This window comes from Drosophila nasuta, chromosome 2R, assembly GCF_023558535.2.
Source record: "Drosophila nasuta strain 15112-1781.00 chromosome 2R, ASM2355853v1, whole genome shotgun sequence".
Lineage (NCBI taxonomy): Eukaryota > Metazoa > Arthropoda > Insecta > Diptera > Drosophilidae > Drosophila > Drosophila nasuta.
In genome coordinates, this window is record NC_083456.1 from 22,205,868 (window position 1) to 22,225,477 (window position 19,610).

Sequence of the window (19,610 nt, forward strand, 5' to 3'; positions counted from 1 at the left end):
TGACTTCTTGGGTCCCCATACAAATTAAATTGATTAAAACATTAATTAGTTGCATTTTAAGAACCTATGGCAACCATAAAATAAAGAAAATTTTATTTTTCAACTTTTGGTTTGTAGGTGTTTCGGATATAACGACGGTCCCTTGAAAGTCGCTATAACCGGAATCTACTGTATTTGATTTGATGTGCACGAAACAAATAATATTAATTATTGTATTAAGTATTAAAATTATCTGAAAATTGTTTTAAAATTATATCTCTTTCTCTTTTATTTAAGATTTTCCGATGATAGTAAATCAAGATAAAGAAATTACGTAAATATTTTATATTTATTTTATAGTGCATAAAACAAACAATTTAAATAACTACAAAAAAAAATGTATTAGCTATTAAAACATATTTTCAAATTAATATTCCTCTATCCCTTACTTTCAAAAATTCTCGTTGGCAGTAAATGAAGACAAGGAATTTTGTAAATATTTTATATATATTCCGAAGTGCAGAAAACAAACAATTTAAATGATTGTATTTTATAAAGAACATTACTATTGATATTATTAAAAAAAAATGTATAAAAATGTCATTTCCCTATCCCTTACCTTTAAAACTTCTCGATGATAGTTAATCAAGACAAAGAATTTCATTTATTTTTTATATTTATTTTAAAATGCAGGACGCACGATGCGCGTATTAAGATTTATGGCTGGATGGCAGACAAAGTGTCTGCGGTTCGGTCAGTCTTAAGGCTTCACACAACTACTGTGTAAGTGTGTGTGTGTGTGTGTAAAGTTGAAAGTTTTTGGCGCGAGAAACAGCAAAAAGTTGCCAGGATGCCGTCCGAGATGAGAAACTTGGCTAAGTCAAAGTCAATCCTACAACTTGCTGCAACGAGAGTTGTGGGTGGGAAATGTTATGCTGTGCTTCTCTATGGTGCTGTGATGCTGTGGTGGCATGTGGTGTACAGCAAATGTTGTCAAGTTTTTGTGGTGCATTGCAGTTTTCCAGACGAAAGTGCAGCGCTCGCATTTGAACCCCAAACCGGATGTCGGAAGTACTCCATTCAATCTACGAACAAGCAGCAACCATCAGTCACTAACTCCACCTCCAGCTCCAACACACAGCTTCAGCTTCTGCTTCGACTTCGGTACTCCAGACTGTGCGAGCTCCAACTGCAGCTGCAGCAAACGAAATGAAAAATTCTCTTTTTATTTAAATTCAGGGGCAGCACGGAGTCAGGAACCCAACACAACCAGAGTCGAAGACTCCAGAGCCACTGCTGAGTTTTCCAATGGCGCTTCCGGCGCGAGGAAGATGAATGTTGTGCCACCGACAACACGATGACGCCAATAGTTTTTCAGCTTTCGCTCTCTCAGAGTTTGTTGATTCAGCGAAACAAAAAAGAAACCCAAACTAAAAATAAAATAGAAAAACAGCATCTTGTTTTTCAAATTCTTGGCAAAGAACCTATTTTCTACATTGAAGATTGTAGATATAGATCGATAAATTTTCTTTCAACTTATAAAATAATTAAAAACAAATTTGGTTTCTGAAATGAGAAAAATATTCAATTAATGTTTTAATTTGAACTTGTAAGTTAAAATACACATTTAAGACTATTTTAATTGATTCCCTTATTTTGTATATTGAAATAAGAGTTTGAAGATCGGAGTTTTATGACTTTGACCAGTATTTTACAATTTTTTTTGCTTAGAGTTTTATGATTTTTATGTTAATTTGAGCCGCATGTTATCTATAATTTCAATTTAAAAGTGACTTTTTAAATAGACACTTTTACAACTTAGGTAGCACACGCACGAAGTTTTATTTGTTCTTATTCAAGAAACTCTTCGAAGTAGAATAAATACAAAGATCAAATTTAATTAATATATTCACAAAGGCCAGATCTGTCTGCCCTACTGTCAGACTCGTTTCGTTTTATATTCATTTTATAAGATTGGCATATTCAAAGTATAAAGTATACATAGTTTGATTTTGACTTTCAGAGTGAGTTGACTAGTCAAAGCGCGTGTTTGACATTTTGTAAAATGTGCTTAACTAATAACAAGTTTGTTTGGTGTTTCATACTAATAACGGCATTTGTAACCATTACTATATGTGCAGATACCGCGGTAAATAAAATAATTTGAACAAAATATAATACTATTTCATACACAAACTATTAAGTACTCTTTTAATATTCTAGATCTGCACTTCACATTTTAAGAACAACACCGAAAAATTGATTTCGAAAAATGATTCAGGTTTGTACTGTCAAACGCTGCACATACAGTAATAATATTAAATGTGTTCACTAGATGCATTAAATGAATATTGGCCACAGTTGGTAAAAGAAGTTGAGATATCCAAGCAGCTGAAAGTGTCTCCAGATTTGGAGGAAATTAAAAATGATCTGCTATTGGCTCTTAAATCGGCATTTCCAAAAAACACAATTGGTATTGATTTATTTGGATCACGTATGACTGGAGTTGGGAATGAAAATTCTGATATAGATATTCATGTGCAACTTGGTGAGATTAATAACTATTATTAACTGGTAGTTCTCTAATAATTAAAATTCATATTCAAACAGATAAGAGTCCATGGAGAACACCAAACAATATAGCAGTCGAACATATTTATAAGGCAGCCGATGTGCTTTACAGAAATTTTAGTGAAACTTGGGTCTCTGTAGGCACAATTACTAAAACACTTATTCCAATTATATGCTTAATTCACAAACCCACAAACATTGAAGTCGATGTTAATTTCTCAGATCGATTCTCATCACCGCATGATGATTTGCTCAACTATTTCTTTGACTTACAGCCTATTGGTAAGATAAGCATTTGGAAAGTTTTTAAAAAATAAATAACTAAATATATATGTTACAGCTCGTTATATGATTCACTATTTGCGTCGCAGAACAAAAAGTCTTGAACTTCAGAAGCATCTTCGTAGTCATCATCACTCTTTGATGGTTGTCTACTTTCTACAAATCAAAAATCTCCTTCCGCAAGTTGTGGCACTGGGTGAAGAATATGGGATAAATGTGGAAAGTAAGTTTCATTCATATATTTCCAAGGCTATCCAGTATATTCTTTAACATCGTTTAACAATTTTTGTTAAATTTATTCCTTTAGATAAACTGAAAATAAAAATATTTGTAGCCAACACGAAAAATACTGAATACATCTTAAGGGAATATTTCAAATTTTATGCAAACTTTGATTATAATAAATATGCGATTTGCCCTTATTATGGGACATGGATAACTAGAGCAAAGCTGACTCATTTAATACCAAAATCGTGAGTATCTATTTTAAAACTGTTTAAATAAAATTAAATTATTTATTTGCTTATAGCCTGGACTTTGAAATTTTCGAATTCACAAAGCCAATTGTCATTCAAGACATTTTGCAGATATACTACAATAAGGCAAGGAGTATCAAACTTGAACATTTTACGAAATTCTTATTAAATACAGATTTACTTTAATGCTTTTGTTAATATAAGATTTATGACTAGTCTTGTGTGGAAATATCAAGTTCTGTATGAAATCAGCTCATAACCAAAATTTGTTGCATACTTTTATGAGAAGCCAAATGTTTTAAAAGATGCCGAGAAGTAGGCAATGTTTTTTTTGTAATTGTTTTGAAGACGTACGAAAAAATAAATATGTAAATAATAATTTACAATTTGCTATAACAAAATAAAAGTTCGCTATATGTATGCGGAGTGCATATGTAAATTTGAGTATATATGTAAAAATGGAGCATAATATTTCTTAAAAAAAAACTTATCAACGCTTGCGGCAATTGCTGTGTGATAAGGCCAAATGGCTGTAGAAAGCGTGAGTGGTTTTGGCCCTTTCACGGATTAGAATCCATTTTCTGTACCGTCTGTAACACACACTCTCTCACATACACACATACGCATATTACTGTCCTGTTTAGGTGTAGGTGATATTTTGAAATGGGATAAGGAGACAACAAGTCCGACACACCCGACAAGCGTCACCATCTAACACATTGTGTGTGTGTGTGTGCGTTTGTTGGTGTCTGTATGGGTGTGAGTTTGTGTGTGAGTTGGAACATCCATAAGTGTCATGTTCGGTATCCTCATTCATCCTTGGCGTGCACGCACGTTTTTTGCGCCCTTTTTGTTTTATTATGTGCACGAATTTCTATATATGCTCTATATATGTATATACACACACACGCACACACACAACAGTATGTCTGTGAGTGTGTGAGAGTGTGCGTGAGTGCGAGCCAAATAAATTCCGTAGCGCTAGAACCAAAGATTTATTATCAAATTAAATTTCTGACACAATTTATTGCTTTATCTCTCGCCAAACATAGTTCTTTTGCCTCTCGGCAGCAGCAGCAGTGGCAGCAACAGCAACAGCCACCGCATCAGCAACAGCAAACACCACCAACAACAGTCGCCAACATACATCCAAAAAATACCCATCCGAAAACCCATACGAAACCCAAAAAACGAAACCCCATGCATTGAGTCCTGTTTCCCGAAAAAACCTTGCCACTTTCAAGTCCATATCCTGCATATCCAGGATACGCTTCCGCTTTTCCATGCTATTTCTCCGGTAAACAAGCAGCGCAAATTTCATTTTACGTACAATTTTTTGTTGTTTGCTGATGTTGTTGTTGTTTTTTGTGTTTTGTTTATAAAATTTATAGAGAACAAATTTGGACAATATGCGCGCATTATTCTCGCGTGTTTCCAACATTTATTTGCTGTTGAGAGCTACACACATGACACACACACTCACACACACACGCACACACTGTGAACACAGTTCATAAAATGCGCCGTCGCATTGCGTTTCGTGCTGGAGTCGAGGGAAGAAGGGCGTCATATAAGACCTGCTGCCTCTTTCCTCATAAATATGATTAATTGAGCTTGCCGCATTTTCATAATTAAGCAGCAGCAGCTTCTTACAAAGTGAGAGAAATGCTCCTTACAAAACTGTATAGTTTATTTTCAATTAGGAGTTTGGAAGGATAACACTTAAAGGAATTCACTAAGAATTGAAAATTTATACTAAAATATTTGTAAATTAGTTTATTGTTGTGAAAATGAGTCTAGCATTTTCTATTAGATTTTAGAATTGAGACTGGTTATAGAAGATTCTGAAGAATTAAAATGTTGTAGTTTAAAATATATTAAAATTATGATTGTTTTTGGGCATCGAAATTGTATGCAAAGAGTAATACACTAATTTATCATATATTATATTATTGCGCAAAGCCAAAGGAAGAGAAATTACAAATAGTGTTTTATGTATTTAAGAAGTATGATGCTTCAAAGAATTAATTGATGAAAAATGTAAATACAAATATTCGTAAATTAGATTATTGTTAGAGAAATTAAACTAGTATTTTCATAACATTACAAAATTGTTATAAAAAAAAGGAATAATATGAAATGGATTATTGTTTTAATGTATCAAAAATGCATGCAAAGAATAATATATTACTTCATATTATTGCTAAAAGCCATAGAAAGAGAGTATAAGAATGATAATGTTTAAAAGCATTCATTTAGGATTAAAACTCATTACTTATCATGATTTAAATTTACGAATAATTTTGTAAATTACAAAATTTATGTAGAATTAAGTGTAGATTTAACATAATTATTGCTTTTACGTTTCAAACATGTATTTTATTGCACAAAATCATAAAAGAGCAAATAACAAATAATGCATTTTTAAAAATTGATCAGAAGAATAATACGATATTTGACTATTCTTTACTTCTCAATGAAATAAGAAAGCGACTCACATATAATGCATTTGTATGCTCACCAATAATTAGAAGAAGAACCACACAAATACAAATAAATAAATAAAATGAATCTATAAATATCTAGAGAAGAACCTTGAAAAAATGTATAGTAGACGACACAGAGGACATTCTTGTATTTCATCGAGTCAGTCGAGCTGCAATTGGGCTCGTTAATTCACGCGTTGAGGGTATAAATTATATAATATGCCCTGGGGCGGGACACCCACTAAATTAAAAATGATATAACGATGCCGCGGGTGGCAAATAAAAGTGCCGTCGCGTCGGTCTCTCTGAAGGCAGTTGAAGTTGCCTAATTAATTTCCATTACAACGTGCCACGAGTTGCAAATTTGCAACGCACGCTGGAGACACACAACAAAGCAGCAAAAGAGAATATAACAAAAAAAAATACCGAATTACAAATGAAAAACTCGCGACAAAAATCCAAAAATACATATGTGGGTGTGTGGGAAGAGTGAGGAGGGAGGCTTGAGAGCAAGGTGGGGTGTGGTTGAGAGAGCATGGCGATTAAATTAAGTGGCGCATTAACAATTGCAGTGGCAGGGAGTTAAACTAAATCATTTTGACGCCACTCGCGTCGCGTCACAATTCACACAAAAATTCGTGTAGTGAAAAGTTGCAGGCTGCTCTTTTTTTTGGGCCAATTTGTCAAGTTGGCAATTGGCCGCACTTTGAAGGGTTGATGGGGGTTGATGCAGCAACAACAACAACGTGGCAATGGTAGCTTCTTCTTTAGACCAAAACGTGGCACTCAGTAAAATTGGCTCATTTGCATTCGAAATTTAAATTAATGCAAAACCGCTGAAAATGGCAAAGTTGGGCAAAACTTTTACTACCGGCCGCTGGATGCCGCTGCTTGCTGCTCGCCACTTGCCACTTGCCGCAGTTGCCTGTTGGCTACTGCTTTCTGTGTGGCGGTGTCGGTGGCGGTGTGAAGGGACGGCGATCATAAATATTCGCTGGCGCTCGTTAGAATGGACGCGAAAGCGAACGCGACTTCCTTACTAACTACGCACCGCAGGAAAATCAAGTGGGGAAAATGCTGCGGCAGCAGCTGCTAGCGCACCAGCGGAAAATATGTGGCCAGGGCCAGGCGGCAACTTTCTTGCCGCAGTTCCTTATTTCTTATTCCCAGGAGCCGCAACGAACGTCCATGCCCCACCACCAACAACAACAACACGAGCAAACAGCACAACATTAGGAGCAGGGTGGCAGCATCAGCGACAACGGCAAGAGGGGGGAAAGTGGAGGTTGTGTGTAAGTGTGTGTGTGTTGAGAGCGCGCGTAGAACATCTTACTCGCTTTTTAAAATGTCCAATAAAAATTGCCGACACATTTCGCCCATATTTCTTCGGAATCCCATATAAATCACGCGCTGTAATCCCTCATGCTATCGCCGCGTCGTCTTTGGCTGCTGCCGCTGTCGACTTTGCCACAGCACCAGCCAGAGACGGGTCTGCGGGTCTTCTGCGACTGCGACTCAGTCCGAGTGATGCTGCTGTGCGGGGGAAAAAGTCAGGGGAAGCTCTTTGGGTTCGGGTCTGAGTTTGGCAGTTTTGGCAATAAGAAAGTTTTTCTTTTCTTTTGGTATGGTTGGGTCTTTCGCTCTCCCTCTCTTTCTTCCTCTGCATTGGCTTTGTTTAGGTCCCGTGCCTCCTCCATGAAGTTGGTCTCACTGTGAGTGGGTCTCACTTCGTCTCTTCAACTGAGGGTTGCTTTGGGTGTGTGTATTTGTGTGTGTGTGCTCCAAGGCCTCATTATGGAGCCTGCGATTATTTGAAATTGCAAAAGTTTATTCATTGTGGGCGGGCAGGAATGTGTGGCATACGTAAAATTGGAAGATGTATGTGTTCAACACAGATAAATCAATATCAATACATGTGCTGAATTCAGATTTAAATGTGCTACTGTTCTGCTCGAAATTATCAGTGCCATTAAAATGTATTTTTACGCACACAAGATATATTATATTCTTTTTTTTTTTTTTAATATTTAAAAACAAAATTGCGGCAATTCTTCAAGGATGCAAAAAGGATTTGAAAACAAGAATTATGTGAATTACTTGAAGTATTTTATGTTTGTTAAAGTTACGCAAATTTGCTAGAATTCGAGCTGATAAATTATTAAGGAAACTTTTGTGTTCAACAGTCTTCATGATAGATACTACTTGATTAAATTATATATTTTTTTAATTATATTACATTTTTTAAAACAATTTTCAAAATATATTGTATACTTTAAAAGAAGATAAAGATAATACTAAACATTATTTCTCATTTAATTAATTAAAATCATTTAAAAAAATATAAATGGATCTGTTAAGTTATATGAACAATACTTTGTTCATTACTAAGTTAATTGCAATAAAATTCGAGAATAAATATTCAAATAGACAAATTGTACTATAATTTAGTGTTACTGCTTTTTACATTAATAGGTTTTTAAATAGTAAAACACTAATTTATTATTTTGTTTACAAAATGTCTTGCCGTATAAATCTATGATTTCAAAAGCATTCCCTCAACTGGCCTTCTATTGTAAGAGAGCAAAGTCGAAGGACGTTGTTGGCAATACTTATCCACAACAATTGACAGGTGAAAATGATTTGGAAAAGCATTGAAAACAATCAGTGACCTTGACCTTAATGGGAAAGTAAGTCGCGTTTGCCATTATCTGACCATTGTCCACGGTCCGATAGAAATTATAGACATTACGCGTTATTGGGTCACAGCCAACACACACACACACACACACACACTTTTACTTTTACTTTCCGTCTGCTCTCACAGGTAGTTCCATTAATTCGGCCATAAAACAATGTACAAATTCTCCAACCCAAAGGCAACTGTCGACCGGAAAGTGTCGCGCAACATTTTGAATGCTCGAGACTCATTGAGGAGGCAATAAAACTGAGATTTTCCCTGCTGCTGAGCTGAGCTGACCGTGCGGTGAGGTCATGCCGAAAATATGCATTACAGACTGCCATGGAAAGGGAGAGAAAGAGAGTGAGAAACACAGAATGAGAGAGGGAGAGAGAGAGAGAGAGAGAGAGAGAGATGGACTGCAGGACTGCGCTTTGAACGAGAAGAAGGCGATGCCAACATTTCGATAAGATAAGTGGACGTTGCCAACTAAAATGTCATAAATCTCGGCGCTAAGGATGCCTGTTAAAACGCAGCGAGGAAAGAAAAATCAGAAGAAAGCACAGAAACAAGAAGAGATGCCAAGTGAAAGAGTTGTCGCTGTTGGCTCGCGTCGCTTAGGTGCTTCGACTGCATTGGGGTAGAAGCTTGGCAGGGTCAGCGACGAGGTCCAAAAATACACTTGACATACACGAGTATCGTGTTGTGTTCGCGTATGTGACACACACACATATGTACACACAAGAGTGCGCTGATTTATTTTCCCGTTTTGCAGCAGATTTCTTGATGCAGTATTCGTAAACTCGTAAGCAGACGGCAGGCGGCAAACAAGATGAATGCGATGAATGGCGACCAGGCGACTCTTGGCCATTGGCATAGCCTTTGGATACCCAAAAAAATACAACGAAATACACTCACACACACAAAATAAAACTAGATTCCAACAATGTTCGCGCTTCAATTGCACACAGTCGTAATGAGCACAGTTCACATAGTGATACAAATACAATCTCTCTAGTGATATATAATATTAAACCTGAAACTACAACATTTTTTTATAGAAGCATTACACAAATATTTAATTAAATAAATGGGTAAAATATATAAATAATAGTTGTAGTTTGCTTATGCTGAAAGGCAAAACTTATGTAGAAAGTACAGAAACGAAAGTTTAAAAATATTTTTAAAATACAAAATAATAAATGAATAATAAAAATGAAACATAGAATAAATAATAATATATTATAAATAATATTTATAATACATTAAATATATTATAGTTATAATTAATGAAATATATGAAATAAATGCGGAAAGTACAAAAAAAAAACTAAAAAATATATTTGGCAATATACAATTAATAAAAAATAGTATTATTAGCATTCAAAGTTATAATATCAAAATTATACTACAAGTGTATTTTGCTTGCCTGTAATACAAAACATATGATGAAAGTAAAGAGAAAAATAAACCTAAGAAATTAAATTAAAATAATAAAAATTAATATTAATACATAATCAAATTTTAAATAATGCTTTATATGTACTGCAAGATATAACAAAATCTTTAAATAATTTGTTTAAGCTGAAATATGTTAAGAATCATATGGAAATAAAATAATTTAAAAATAATTTTTGTTTAGCAGAAATTAAAAAAATAAATTTAAAATCAATTTTGTGTGCATTTTTATTTTATTATATTATTATTATAAAATGTATTCAAAAATTTGAAACAATTAAAATTTTTTTTAAAACTTTTTAACTTTACGTTTTAGTTTCTATAACATTTTAATTATATTCACTGAATTTCGATTGATGCAGCCTGAGATTATAGAGTTGGACTATAAAAATGTGTTAGCTTATTATGTGAAGATGATGGTGTGAGACTCACACTGTGAGTGTACGTGTAAATGTAAGTGTCTGTGTGAGTGTGTGTGTTCCACCCTCTATGGAATAGAGCGCAGGCAATGGCGGTAACAAGAAGAAGAAGAATAAGGGCACTCGACAAACGACGCCATGGAAACCCTTAATACCCATCATAGATCAACCATTTTGGTCGTAAATTACATTTGGAAATCTCTAATTTGTTTTGCTCCAAAAGGTGAAATCCTTTCTCAAAATCCCTTTTACTGACTTTTTACTTGTCGCTTTTGTTGTTGATTTCGAAGCGCGGCGAATGTAAGATTTAAGCAAAATGGAATTTGTTTTGATCCAAAGAAAACTAATCAATAAAAAACAAACCCAACTTTTTTCCAACTATGTTTTGCAATAAAGAATATCTTTATTGTGGCACTTGAAAAGTGAATTTAAATATGAATGTCGGCAGAGTGAATTAATTAACAAGCAGCTCACGTTGAATGCAACGAATTAAAAGACAATATCATCAATTATGTTATTACCATGAAAAGGCATTTGCTTGGCAAGGTCTGTTCACCCGTTGAATTCTTTGGCATTGCAGAACTCTGAAGAATTCGCAAAAGGCCTAAACTAAAAGTAAAATTCGCCGACTTTGGCATAATTCACAGTGTGCAATGCGTGTCTCGCATATTGCACACAAAAAGGGAGCCAGCTATGCATAAATAAAGAAGCGGACATGCTAAGGATCGCTGAACATATATCTCAGTATTGTACGATCGTGAGTTATGGGTTGTCCCTGTCTGTCGGGGGCTGTCAAATTGAAAGTGGATTGAACCACGTTGTGTTCGCTGAGTAATCGTAATCGTAATCTTATCGATTGCCGATAAGAATATCAATTAATGTCAATCGCTAACTGATTTTTTGTGTGCCCTCTGTGTGTCCTGTGTCCGCACACTAAACACCCGATCAAACGCATGTTCCGATCAACCCAACCAGATTGTTGATCTCGCAATCTCAGATCACAGATCGTGTGCTGCAAGTTCTTTTTACAGCTTTGCGATTTTAATGAAAATTAATTGCGCCACCAAAGTCGTGTGTTTTGGTCGCATTTAATTGCATTTTACACTCGCAACGCAACGCAACGAGTTAAGACGATGCCAGACAGCAGCTCGCACCTTCCTTAACTCGACGGCTAATTTATCAAAATGCTAAGAATGTACGCTAAACCCAAAACCCCCGACCAACAACCAACTCTTGTATGTCCGTAGGAACAAGCACATGATTAATTTCTGACAAATGTGCGACACAAAAGAGATGTGACACACCTCGCGGTTGGACCACAAGATGGCTGCACTGTGGCCACCACAAGCTGCAACTCTTCCCGGCATTTTGATCACTTCTACGAACCACACAACCGAGTTGGTTGTGCCTCTGCTTCTCTCTCTTTCTCTGTGTGTGACAAACTGGTATCCGTTGCGTCTCCATCGAGCGAGTGACTTGAACCTTGCCTCTGGCATCAGGTTGCCTCACACAGACTGCACACGCGCTTCGAAATGATCGATTGCAGCTGCCCCAACAGTGCCACAGTCAGAGTCACAGTCGGAGTCAGAGTTGGAGTCGGAGTCAGAGTCTAAATTAGAGAGAGAGAGCAAGCGACACGAGAAGGGAACCCGAGACCTGCGGCGAAGGTTTAACCAGCATACTCTTACATATATCATTCCCTTATCAACTAGACACAACTTTCGCACTAATTCGTACGCATTTTTTTATTTCGAGCAAAGCAAACTGATCTGTCGCAGCCCAAAACAAATATAATAAAACAACAAATTTAATGCCAGTTTGTAAAGGAAACTAGAAATGACGTAAAAAGATTGGTCAAAAAATAAAATAAAATCAAGATGAAAACTCTTCTAATGTATTTTATACTATTTAAAAAGTTAATAAGAAATATTTTACAATATTATTAAGAAAAAGATATTAAAATTAAAAAAAAAAACAAAATATAGATACGTTTAATTAAAATATTTTAGATTTTCATCACTTGCTAAATTTAAATTTAATTCAATTTAAAATTCTCTCACATAAATCAAGAACTCGAGAATGTAAATTACAAAAATTATTTATATTATATGTTAGTAAGCCACATTTAAAATAATGGTCAAAATAGTAAACGGAAATTTATTGAATAAATTTTAATGTGAATAGAACATTTTCGACATTTTTCTAGCGAATTAATTGAGTCGAAATACAAGAGAACTTTTCTCACATAAATAATAACCAAATATATTTAAATTGAATTAATTCTTAATAAGTAAACAAGTTTATTTACGATATTTTCCCAGCTAAGTATTGAACTTATAATTTAAATTTGGGAAGCACTTTCCTCGTAAAAATAAATAAGCAAGAAACTAAAATTAAAACGTTTTTAAAATAAGCTACTACTAAACAAAAAAGATTTTTAGTACTAATTTCTCATAAACAACTTATGTTACATCATAATCCAAACACCGAAATATATTAATTAGAAAATGTATAAGAACATAATTTTATGAACACTTCAAATTTAAATATTAATTTAAGCCCTTAAAATATTAACTATTATTATTAATCAGAAAATTTATAAGAACATCATTTAAAAAGTAATTTTTAAATATTAATTTAAGCCATTCAAATGTATTATGCTCAATTAGTAGAGAATAATATATTATTTGCGCTTGTGGGAATTTAAAAAGACATGTGTATTATTATTTGGTTATTATACCAACAGGAAAAAAATAAGGCAACCTGCTATCATTCATGGCACAAACACTAAACGAGACAATAAAGATAAGTCCAAAATGGAGCATATTAAAAAAAAAGTGTACGCGAGGTGAGAGCGCAACAAGCGTTCACATATGTCTGAGTAAAATATGCTGCCTAAAAGGAAATTCAGACAACCAAAAAAAAAAAACCCAACTCATATTCATCTGAGTGGGTTTAGTGGGGTGTATGGTGGGTGAGTCTTTGGTCAGCGGACGACGGTCGATGGCCGGTTGTGCGGTCAAGCCCCAAGTGGATGTTTGCCTGACCTTTTACCGCTTAATTGTGCAACATTTGCTGGCCGGCAATTATTTGATAAGCGCCTCACATTTGAACAGAGGCAAATAAATTGTCTTGCCGCAAAATAAATTCAAAGAAAACTGGCAAATGTTTAACTTTGGCCTCTGTCCTGGGTAAGTTTTGTTGCAGCCAGTGCACTTTTGGGGTCTCCCACAAGGACAGCCTTAAGGAAACTGGGCATTTTGAGTACATAAATTTAACTCTCTCTTTCTCTCTGGGCTCTGTTCTGTTCTGTTCGCATTCACAAAACTACAAAACAATTCAAAAAATGTTGCAGCACCAAATTAATGAATGTGCGTCTGCGGCAGCAACCGACTTGGCTGCTTCACTCGTTAAGTCCTGCGAGACTGTGAGAGAAAGTTCTTAAACTTTTCTTTTTGGCAAAATCTCATTTGACTATTGTTAAGCACAAATCGAATATATATGCAATTATTTAAGTTACGAGTTAATTTTGCTGTTGCCAATAAAGTCCGTAGTTGATATTCTACATAACAGACAACCACATGAACAACTTGGCCATAAAACTTAAAACATGGCCAAATGAGGAGCACAAAAACCACTGACAAAACAAAAGTAAAATAAAAACTACATGCAAGATGAAGTTTCTTGGCTCAGAGTGATGTAGTCAACGAAGAAACCCAAAAAGCCAGTCTAACCACAAGAAGTAAAGTTTTCATTTTTGGTCCAAGCAAATGTTGTGGGCACTCGGAGAGCGAAGGATGTGGAGATGTGGGGAGTAGGGTTGTTTTTCATGTGTTGCCCTCTCTTCTCTCTCTCTTTCACGCTCTCCCTGTTGCCCTTGGCGTGTGACAAACTATCTTAATGGCTTTTCGCAGCTTGGCGGCTGTTAAATGCGAATTTAATTAATTGGACACTTAAGTTAACGACATTTCTTTGCTCGCTTCTTTGACTGACTCCTTCGACTGCACACGGCGACGATTTTGATTAATTGGCCCAAGGAGCACACTCCACATGAAGGCGAGCAAGAGCAACAGCAGCAGTAGTCCCAGCAATTGCTACAGGGACAACCCGGTAAACTGAGCCCAACCAAGGTGTTGGATGCTGCTGCAATGTTACAAATGGCCATTGTCAACTTTCTGTACAAAAAAATAAATATTTACGATATATAACATCAGATTATTTTACCTTACAGTATAGCAAAAAATACATAAAAATAGCAATACATTTTCAGCACAATTTATACTATTTTATAATGTTCTCTTCTAATGTACACAATAAAATAATATATAAATGAAAAATATTATGTCAGTAATATTGAACAAAGGTATATTTTCTTAATCTATATTATTAAAAAAATATTGTATATATAAAATTAAAAACGAAAATTATTTAGTCAATAATATAGAATAAAATACATATCCTTAACAGTGCTATAAGCCAAAGTGATACATAATAAAATAAAATAAATTAGTTCATTTCAACATCAAATAAACTACAAATTAAATAATGTATTTAATGAACATTTACAAATAATATGTATTTGCTTTTCAGCGACTAAAATGTGTCACATCTAGTTTATTAGTACTCTGCAGCAAATTCCAAACTCATTCTCCCTTTCGATTGCGTAAATGATAAATGAGTTCTAATAGTCGCGCTTATTCCTTAATGATTAATAAAGCAATTTTCAAGTTCAAATACAACATAAAGCGCATGTAAAGAGCCCATGGCAACACCTCCACTCATTGCGTACTCTGTGAAATGCACAATGCAAAACTCTCACTCAGAGCAGCGAAAACGATGTGCTCAAAAAAATCAACTCGAGTGTAAACTCAAGAGCAAGAGCTCGTAAATTTCGTAAGCGCTGGAAAAGTAAACGCCCATAAACAAAGCAATTTGCCCAGTGCCGCAGAATCAGTTTCTGAATGAAAAGCCACGTGTAGCCATAAATTTGACAGTGCTCTGAACCAGTTCGCAATGCAGCGCGCTCTCCTCTAACAGGTTTCTCATTATGCCAGTGCTGGGTAAAGCGTCGAGGTGCGAAGGAAAATGCAAAAATATTTGCTTGTATTTTGGCAGCTTTTGAATTGTTAGCGGCTTTGTGGCATTTTCCAACACGTGAAATGGGCGGAGACTGATTGGCCGCCTCGCTCACACTGCAGTGTGAGGTCGCCCGCGTTTAATTACTTCCCTTTCTTTCTGCCGCCAACAACACAACTCAAGCATATGCTTGACACAGAAACAGCTGCTCTCTCTCTTTCGCTCTCGCACGCTCGCTCTCTGAGAGAGTGCGCAGTGCCACTATTCATGTGTGTATGCGTGTGTGTGTGTGCAGGCAGAAGATGAAGTTGCCAGCAATAAACCATTCCCGGCAGTTATAAAGCATTGCAAGCGAGACAGCGCTATGGCGGCATGTGTGTGTAAACGGGATGCAATACGGCAGCTGAGAGAGCCAGCGACATCGTAAATTTGTGCGCGTGTGCGTGATTTATATCGTGCTGCTGCTGCTCTGTCGCAGCGCTGCACTGCTCTGCCGCAGTTGCTGTCGCGTCGCAGCCATCATGGCCGAGCAGAGCGCAGACTGCGACTGCGCTCGTAATTCTCCCGCTTAATGGTTTGTTTACATCATAAATAAATATGGCTGTGCTGCGAGAGCCGAGTCTGCGTGTTGGGAGCATCGCTGCGTTTTGGCGCGCGTTCTCAGCCAGGTTGATGTTGTCTTGTTGTTACCAAATTTTGCAGCAGCTGTGACGTCAGCGTCAACTACCATTGAGCCGAAGTCGAGTTTAAGGCAAAATGATCATCGTTAACAGGTAATTACAATTGATATTGACAACGATAATTGACAATAAACACCTGGTTTCTTATGACAAGAATATCTCAATTCAATAATTTGTAGATTAGTAATCAGTTGTAAGGTATAGACGTTAATAATAATGCGAACAAATTGGAATAATTGGAAAATAATCTATCTATTAGTCAGAATAGATATATTTTACATAAAAAAGTAAATAATATAATTTTTAAAGAGAGAAATATTATGTTCTTCAAACTCAAATAAATAGATGCTTAAGAACATTTCGATCTTCCTAAAACATCCTGAAACATCTTGAATTCCAACATGAAAAAATCACAAGATTCCAATCTTAAATTTTAAATTTAATATTAAGCAATCTTACTTTCAGAATAAAATTTTGCTTCAAAAATTCTTCAATCTGCTTAGAAAATATGAAAGTTGATAATTTGAATTTATTTCTTTTTAATATTAGTGATAATAATATATATATATCTAATAACATAAATAATAATAATAGTTGACCATTAAATTCTGGGCTGTAAAGCTGAAAGAACAGGTTGATTACTTGAGTTATTACAACAGATTCCATAGCTTAACATATGAATTATAGAATAGTATTAAATATTTACCACAGTTTGATTAGGAAATGTAAGAGATGATGATATCAAATATACTATAACTTATAAAAATGTATTGAGTTGAGCCAAAATATTTACAGTTTTATACTTATAGATATTTATAGATATTTACTTTCAAAGTATGGATCGAAAATGATGTGTGTCTCCATTGAGGAATGTACGCCCAGAACGATTATGAACTTATGAAGTTTTCAGTGCTAAGATTAATTATAATTTACGTCCATGGCAAATAAAGAATATTCAAGAAATTATAATGCAATTATAAAGTAACTAAAGATATGTTTAATTCCAGAATAGGTATCAAATTGTGTATAAATATAGCATTTCCGCAAATCTCGATTCTTACACTAAAATATTCAAAGGATTCATTGAGACACAGCTGCGAATTTGCTTGTCAGTTGCCGTCGGGGTTGCAACCGGCGGCGTCTGTGCGTGCAACATTATGAGGCAGAATATTAACCAATTCGTAGGCTGAGACATGGCCATCGATGCTGTGAGATGTAAGGGAGGTGGGGAAATGGGGAGGTGGGGAGGGGGAAGGCAGCATACAACCACTTGTGGCGCTTTACTAATTTCACTGCCCTAAAAATGGCACGCTCGATGGTCACACAATTACGGACGTAATAAAGTAATTTGCCGTAATTGCAATCGAGCCGAGGGGGCGGCAGCTGCGACAACGCCCAACATACAACCAAATAACATAGCTGCCTGCCACTGCGAAAAGTTTGTCTTTGAGTTCGCACGCTGCTTCAATCTTGCCACACAAACCCACACACACACACCCCTTTGAGTCGTCTTTGTTTCTCAAGTTCGCGTTGCCGCCACCTGCTTCATCTTCTTGGATAATGTGTGACAATGTCTTGGGCACTTGCCGCGCACAGAGGGAGATTTTAATTTAGCCAGGATTTACCTGACAACAACAAAAGCTGAATAGAGAGAGGAAGAGAGAGAGAGAAAGAGATAGAACTCCGTTCCAATTTTGCATAGAAAACTACTTAATTATTGCGCCCAAGCCCAAAGTCGGTTGCGAGTCCGTGTTCGTGTCCGTTTTATCCTTTCAGCAGCCTGTGAATTATGATGTCTTTATGACGCTTTTGTCTGGCCAAACCAACAATGTTGTTAGTGTTAGACTCACACAGTTACAGTCACACTCTCGGTCTCAGTCTCAGTCTCAGTCTCACTCTGAATATCCTCTACAGCTATCCCTGTGGCAATCCTTTGTGTGTTGTTGCTGGGTAATGAGCAAGTTAATTCTTATTATTATGGTTATTATGTGTGCAGCATGACTCTGAGTTACACTTACACTCACTCACTCAGTCACATTCGTATTTGTACTAGTCGTAAACATGGCCCGTCCTTAACTTAACGTAACAAGTGTTGAGCAATCGAAGATGAGCAGCAGAAGCAAATAAACAAACGCCACTTCGTGTTGAGCACATAAAATGAGTCTATAAAAACAAATAGTGGGGCATGTGGCAGCCAAGTGTCGACCCCCTTTGGATAAACAAACGCCGCCTTCGAGCGCCCCCTCAACATATATCGTGTGGCACCTCAAGCAAACCAACAAAACACAAAAAAAAAAAAAAAACGAATGAAGTAAAAACATAAACTGGCAGCCATTCGGTCTCCTAATCTCCCAGATCACGCCTGCTGCGAATATTTCTAAATGTTGTTTTGGTTTTTCAAGATTTTCAAACGCTAAACAAATAAACAAATCGTACGATGTATAAAATTTGATGCTTTTCACATTGTTTAATTATTTATTTTGAAAATAGCGGCTGAATTTTTTAAATCGCATGCAGTTCGAAAGCAAAAAACCATTTAGCATATGGAGAATCTAAAATCGATTGTATTATTGTTAATTGTAGGCAGTTCTTGGAAATATGTTTACACAAAAAATGTGGCTAACAACACTTGATTAAAGTGTTACATATATTATATGTATATTTTTTATTTACTTAATCAAATTAATTTTGCAAATTGCTCTGGGGAATAAAGGACGCTTACAGTAGTAAATTTAAAATATGTTTTTTTTTGCAGAACTAAAAATATGATATATTATTTCTCTACAAAATATTCTAGGCAATTCTCTCTCATTTCTTCGTCGCTAATTTGTTATGGTGAATGTCTTCCCTGTCAAAGGGCAACTCTTGAAGCAATTCAATAATTATAAATCAATATGAATTCAATAATGGGCGCACACAATTATTATCTATAAATGTAAACTAAACACACACTCAAGCACCAACAAATGGGAAAGCACATTCACAAACGAGCAGCAGAGATAGAGAATTCAAACAATTTTCAAGTGATGCCAACTTAATTAAGTCACTAAATTTATGAGCTTCTTCTGGCTGCCAATGATTATGGACACACGCACACTCACACACGCACACTCACGCACACATATACATATACACCCCGATACTTTCAATATCGAATACAAATATGCGCGGGAGCGAACACACAACTCAATTGACACGCGTCCTCTGAAACATTCGCTTTGGGCTCCAAACTCCGCGAATGAAGCCGTTCGTTCCCCCCCAAGTGAATGTGAATCTGAATGTGAATGAGAATGTGAATGAGAATGTGAATCGTGGATGCTGCTCGCTGCTCGCATTGACGACAATCAACGACGATCGATTTTAACGATTTGTTTTGATATTTTTACGATTATGGGGAATCGTTTGCACAACATAAATAGAACATAAAACTCGCATCACAGTTGCCAGCTGCCAGTTGGAGGAGTTTCGTTTTCCATTCAATTAATAATAAATTAGCTGCAAGTGGC

At 35.8% G+C, this 19,610-nt stretch overlaps 1 protein-coding gene across 1 annotated transcript; it reads left to right on the forward strand.

Moving 5' to 3' along the window:
- Positions 1-2,043: 2,043 nt before the first annotated feature.
- Positions 2,044-2,550, forward strand: LOC132785152 (uncharacterized). Its single transcript, XM_060791145.1, has 3 exons — positions 2,044-2,128; positions 2,203-2,260; positions 2,315-2,550. Exons 1-3 carry the CDS (start codon positions 2,045-2,047, stop codon positions 2,548-2,550), a joined length of 378 nt encoding a protein of 125 aa, XP_060647128.1. The 5' UTR covers position 2,044.
- Positions 2,551-19,610: the final 17,060 nt, after the last annotated feature.

Bases quoted from the DNA above. Each gene is read 5' to 3' on its own strand.
- LOC132785152 (XM_060791145.1), top strand. From the start codon at position 2,045: ATGTGCTTAACTAATAACAAGTTTGTTTGGTGTTTCATACTAATAACG. The intron at 2,129-2,202 runs GTAAATAAAATA...TTAATATTCTAG, and splicing joins CTATATGTGCAGATACCGCG to ATCTGCACTTCACATTTTAA. The intron at 2,261-2,314 runs GTTTGTACTGTC...TGTGTTCACTAG, and splicing joins GATTTCGAAAAATGATTCAG to ATGCATTAAATGAATATTGG.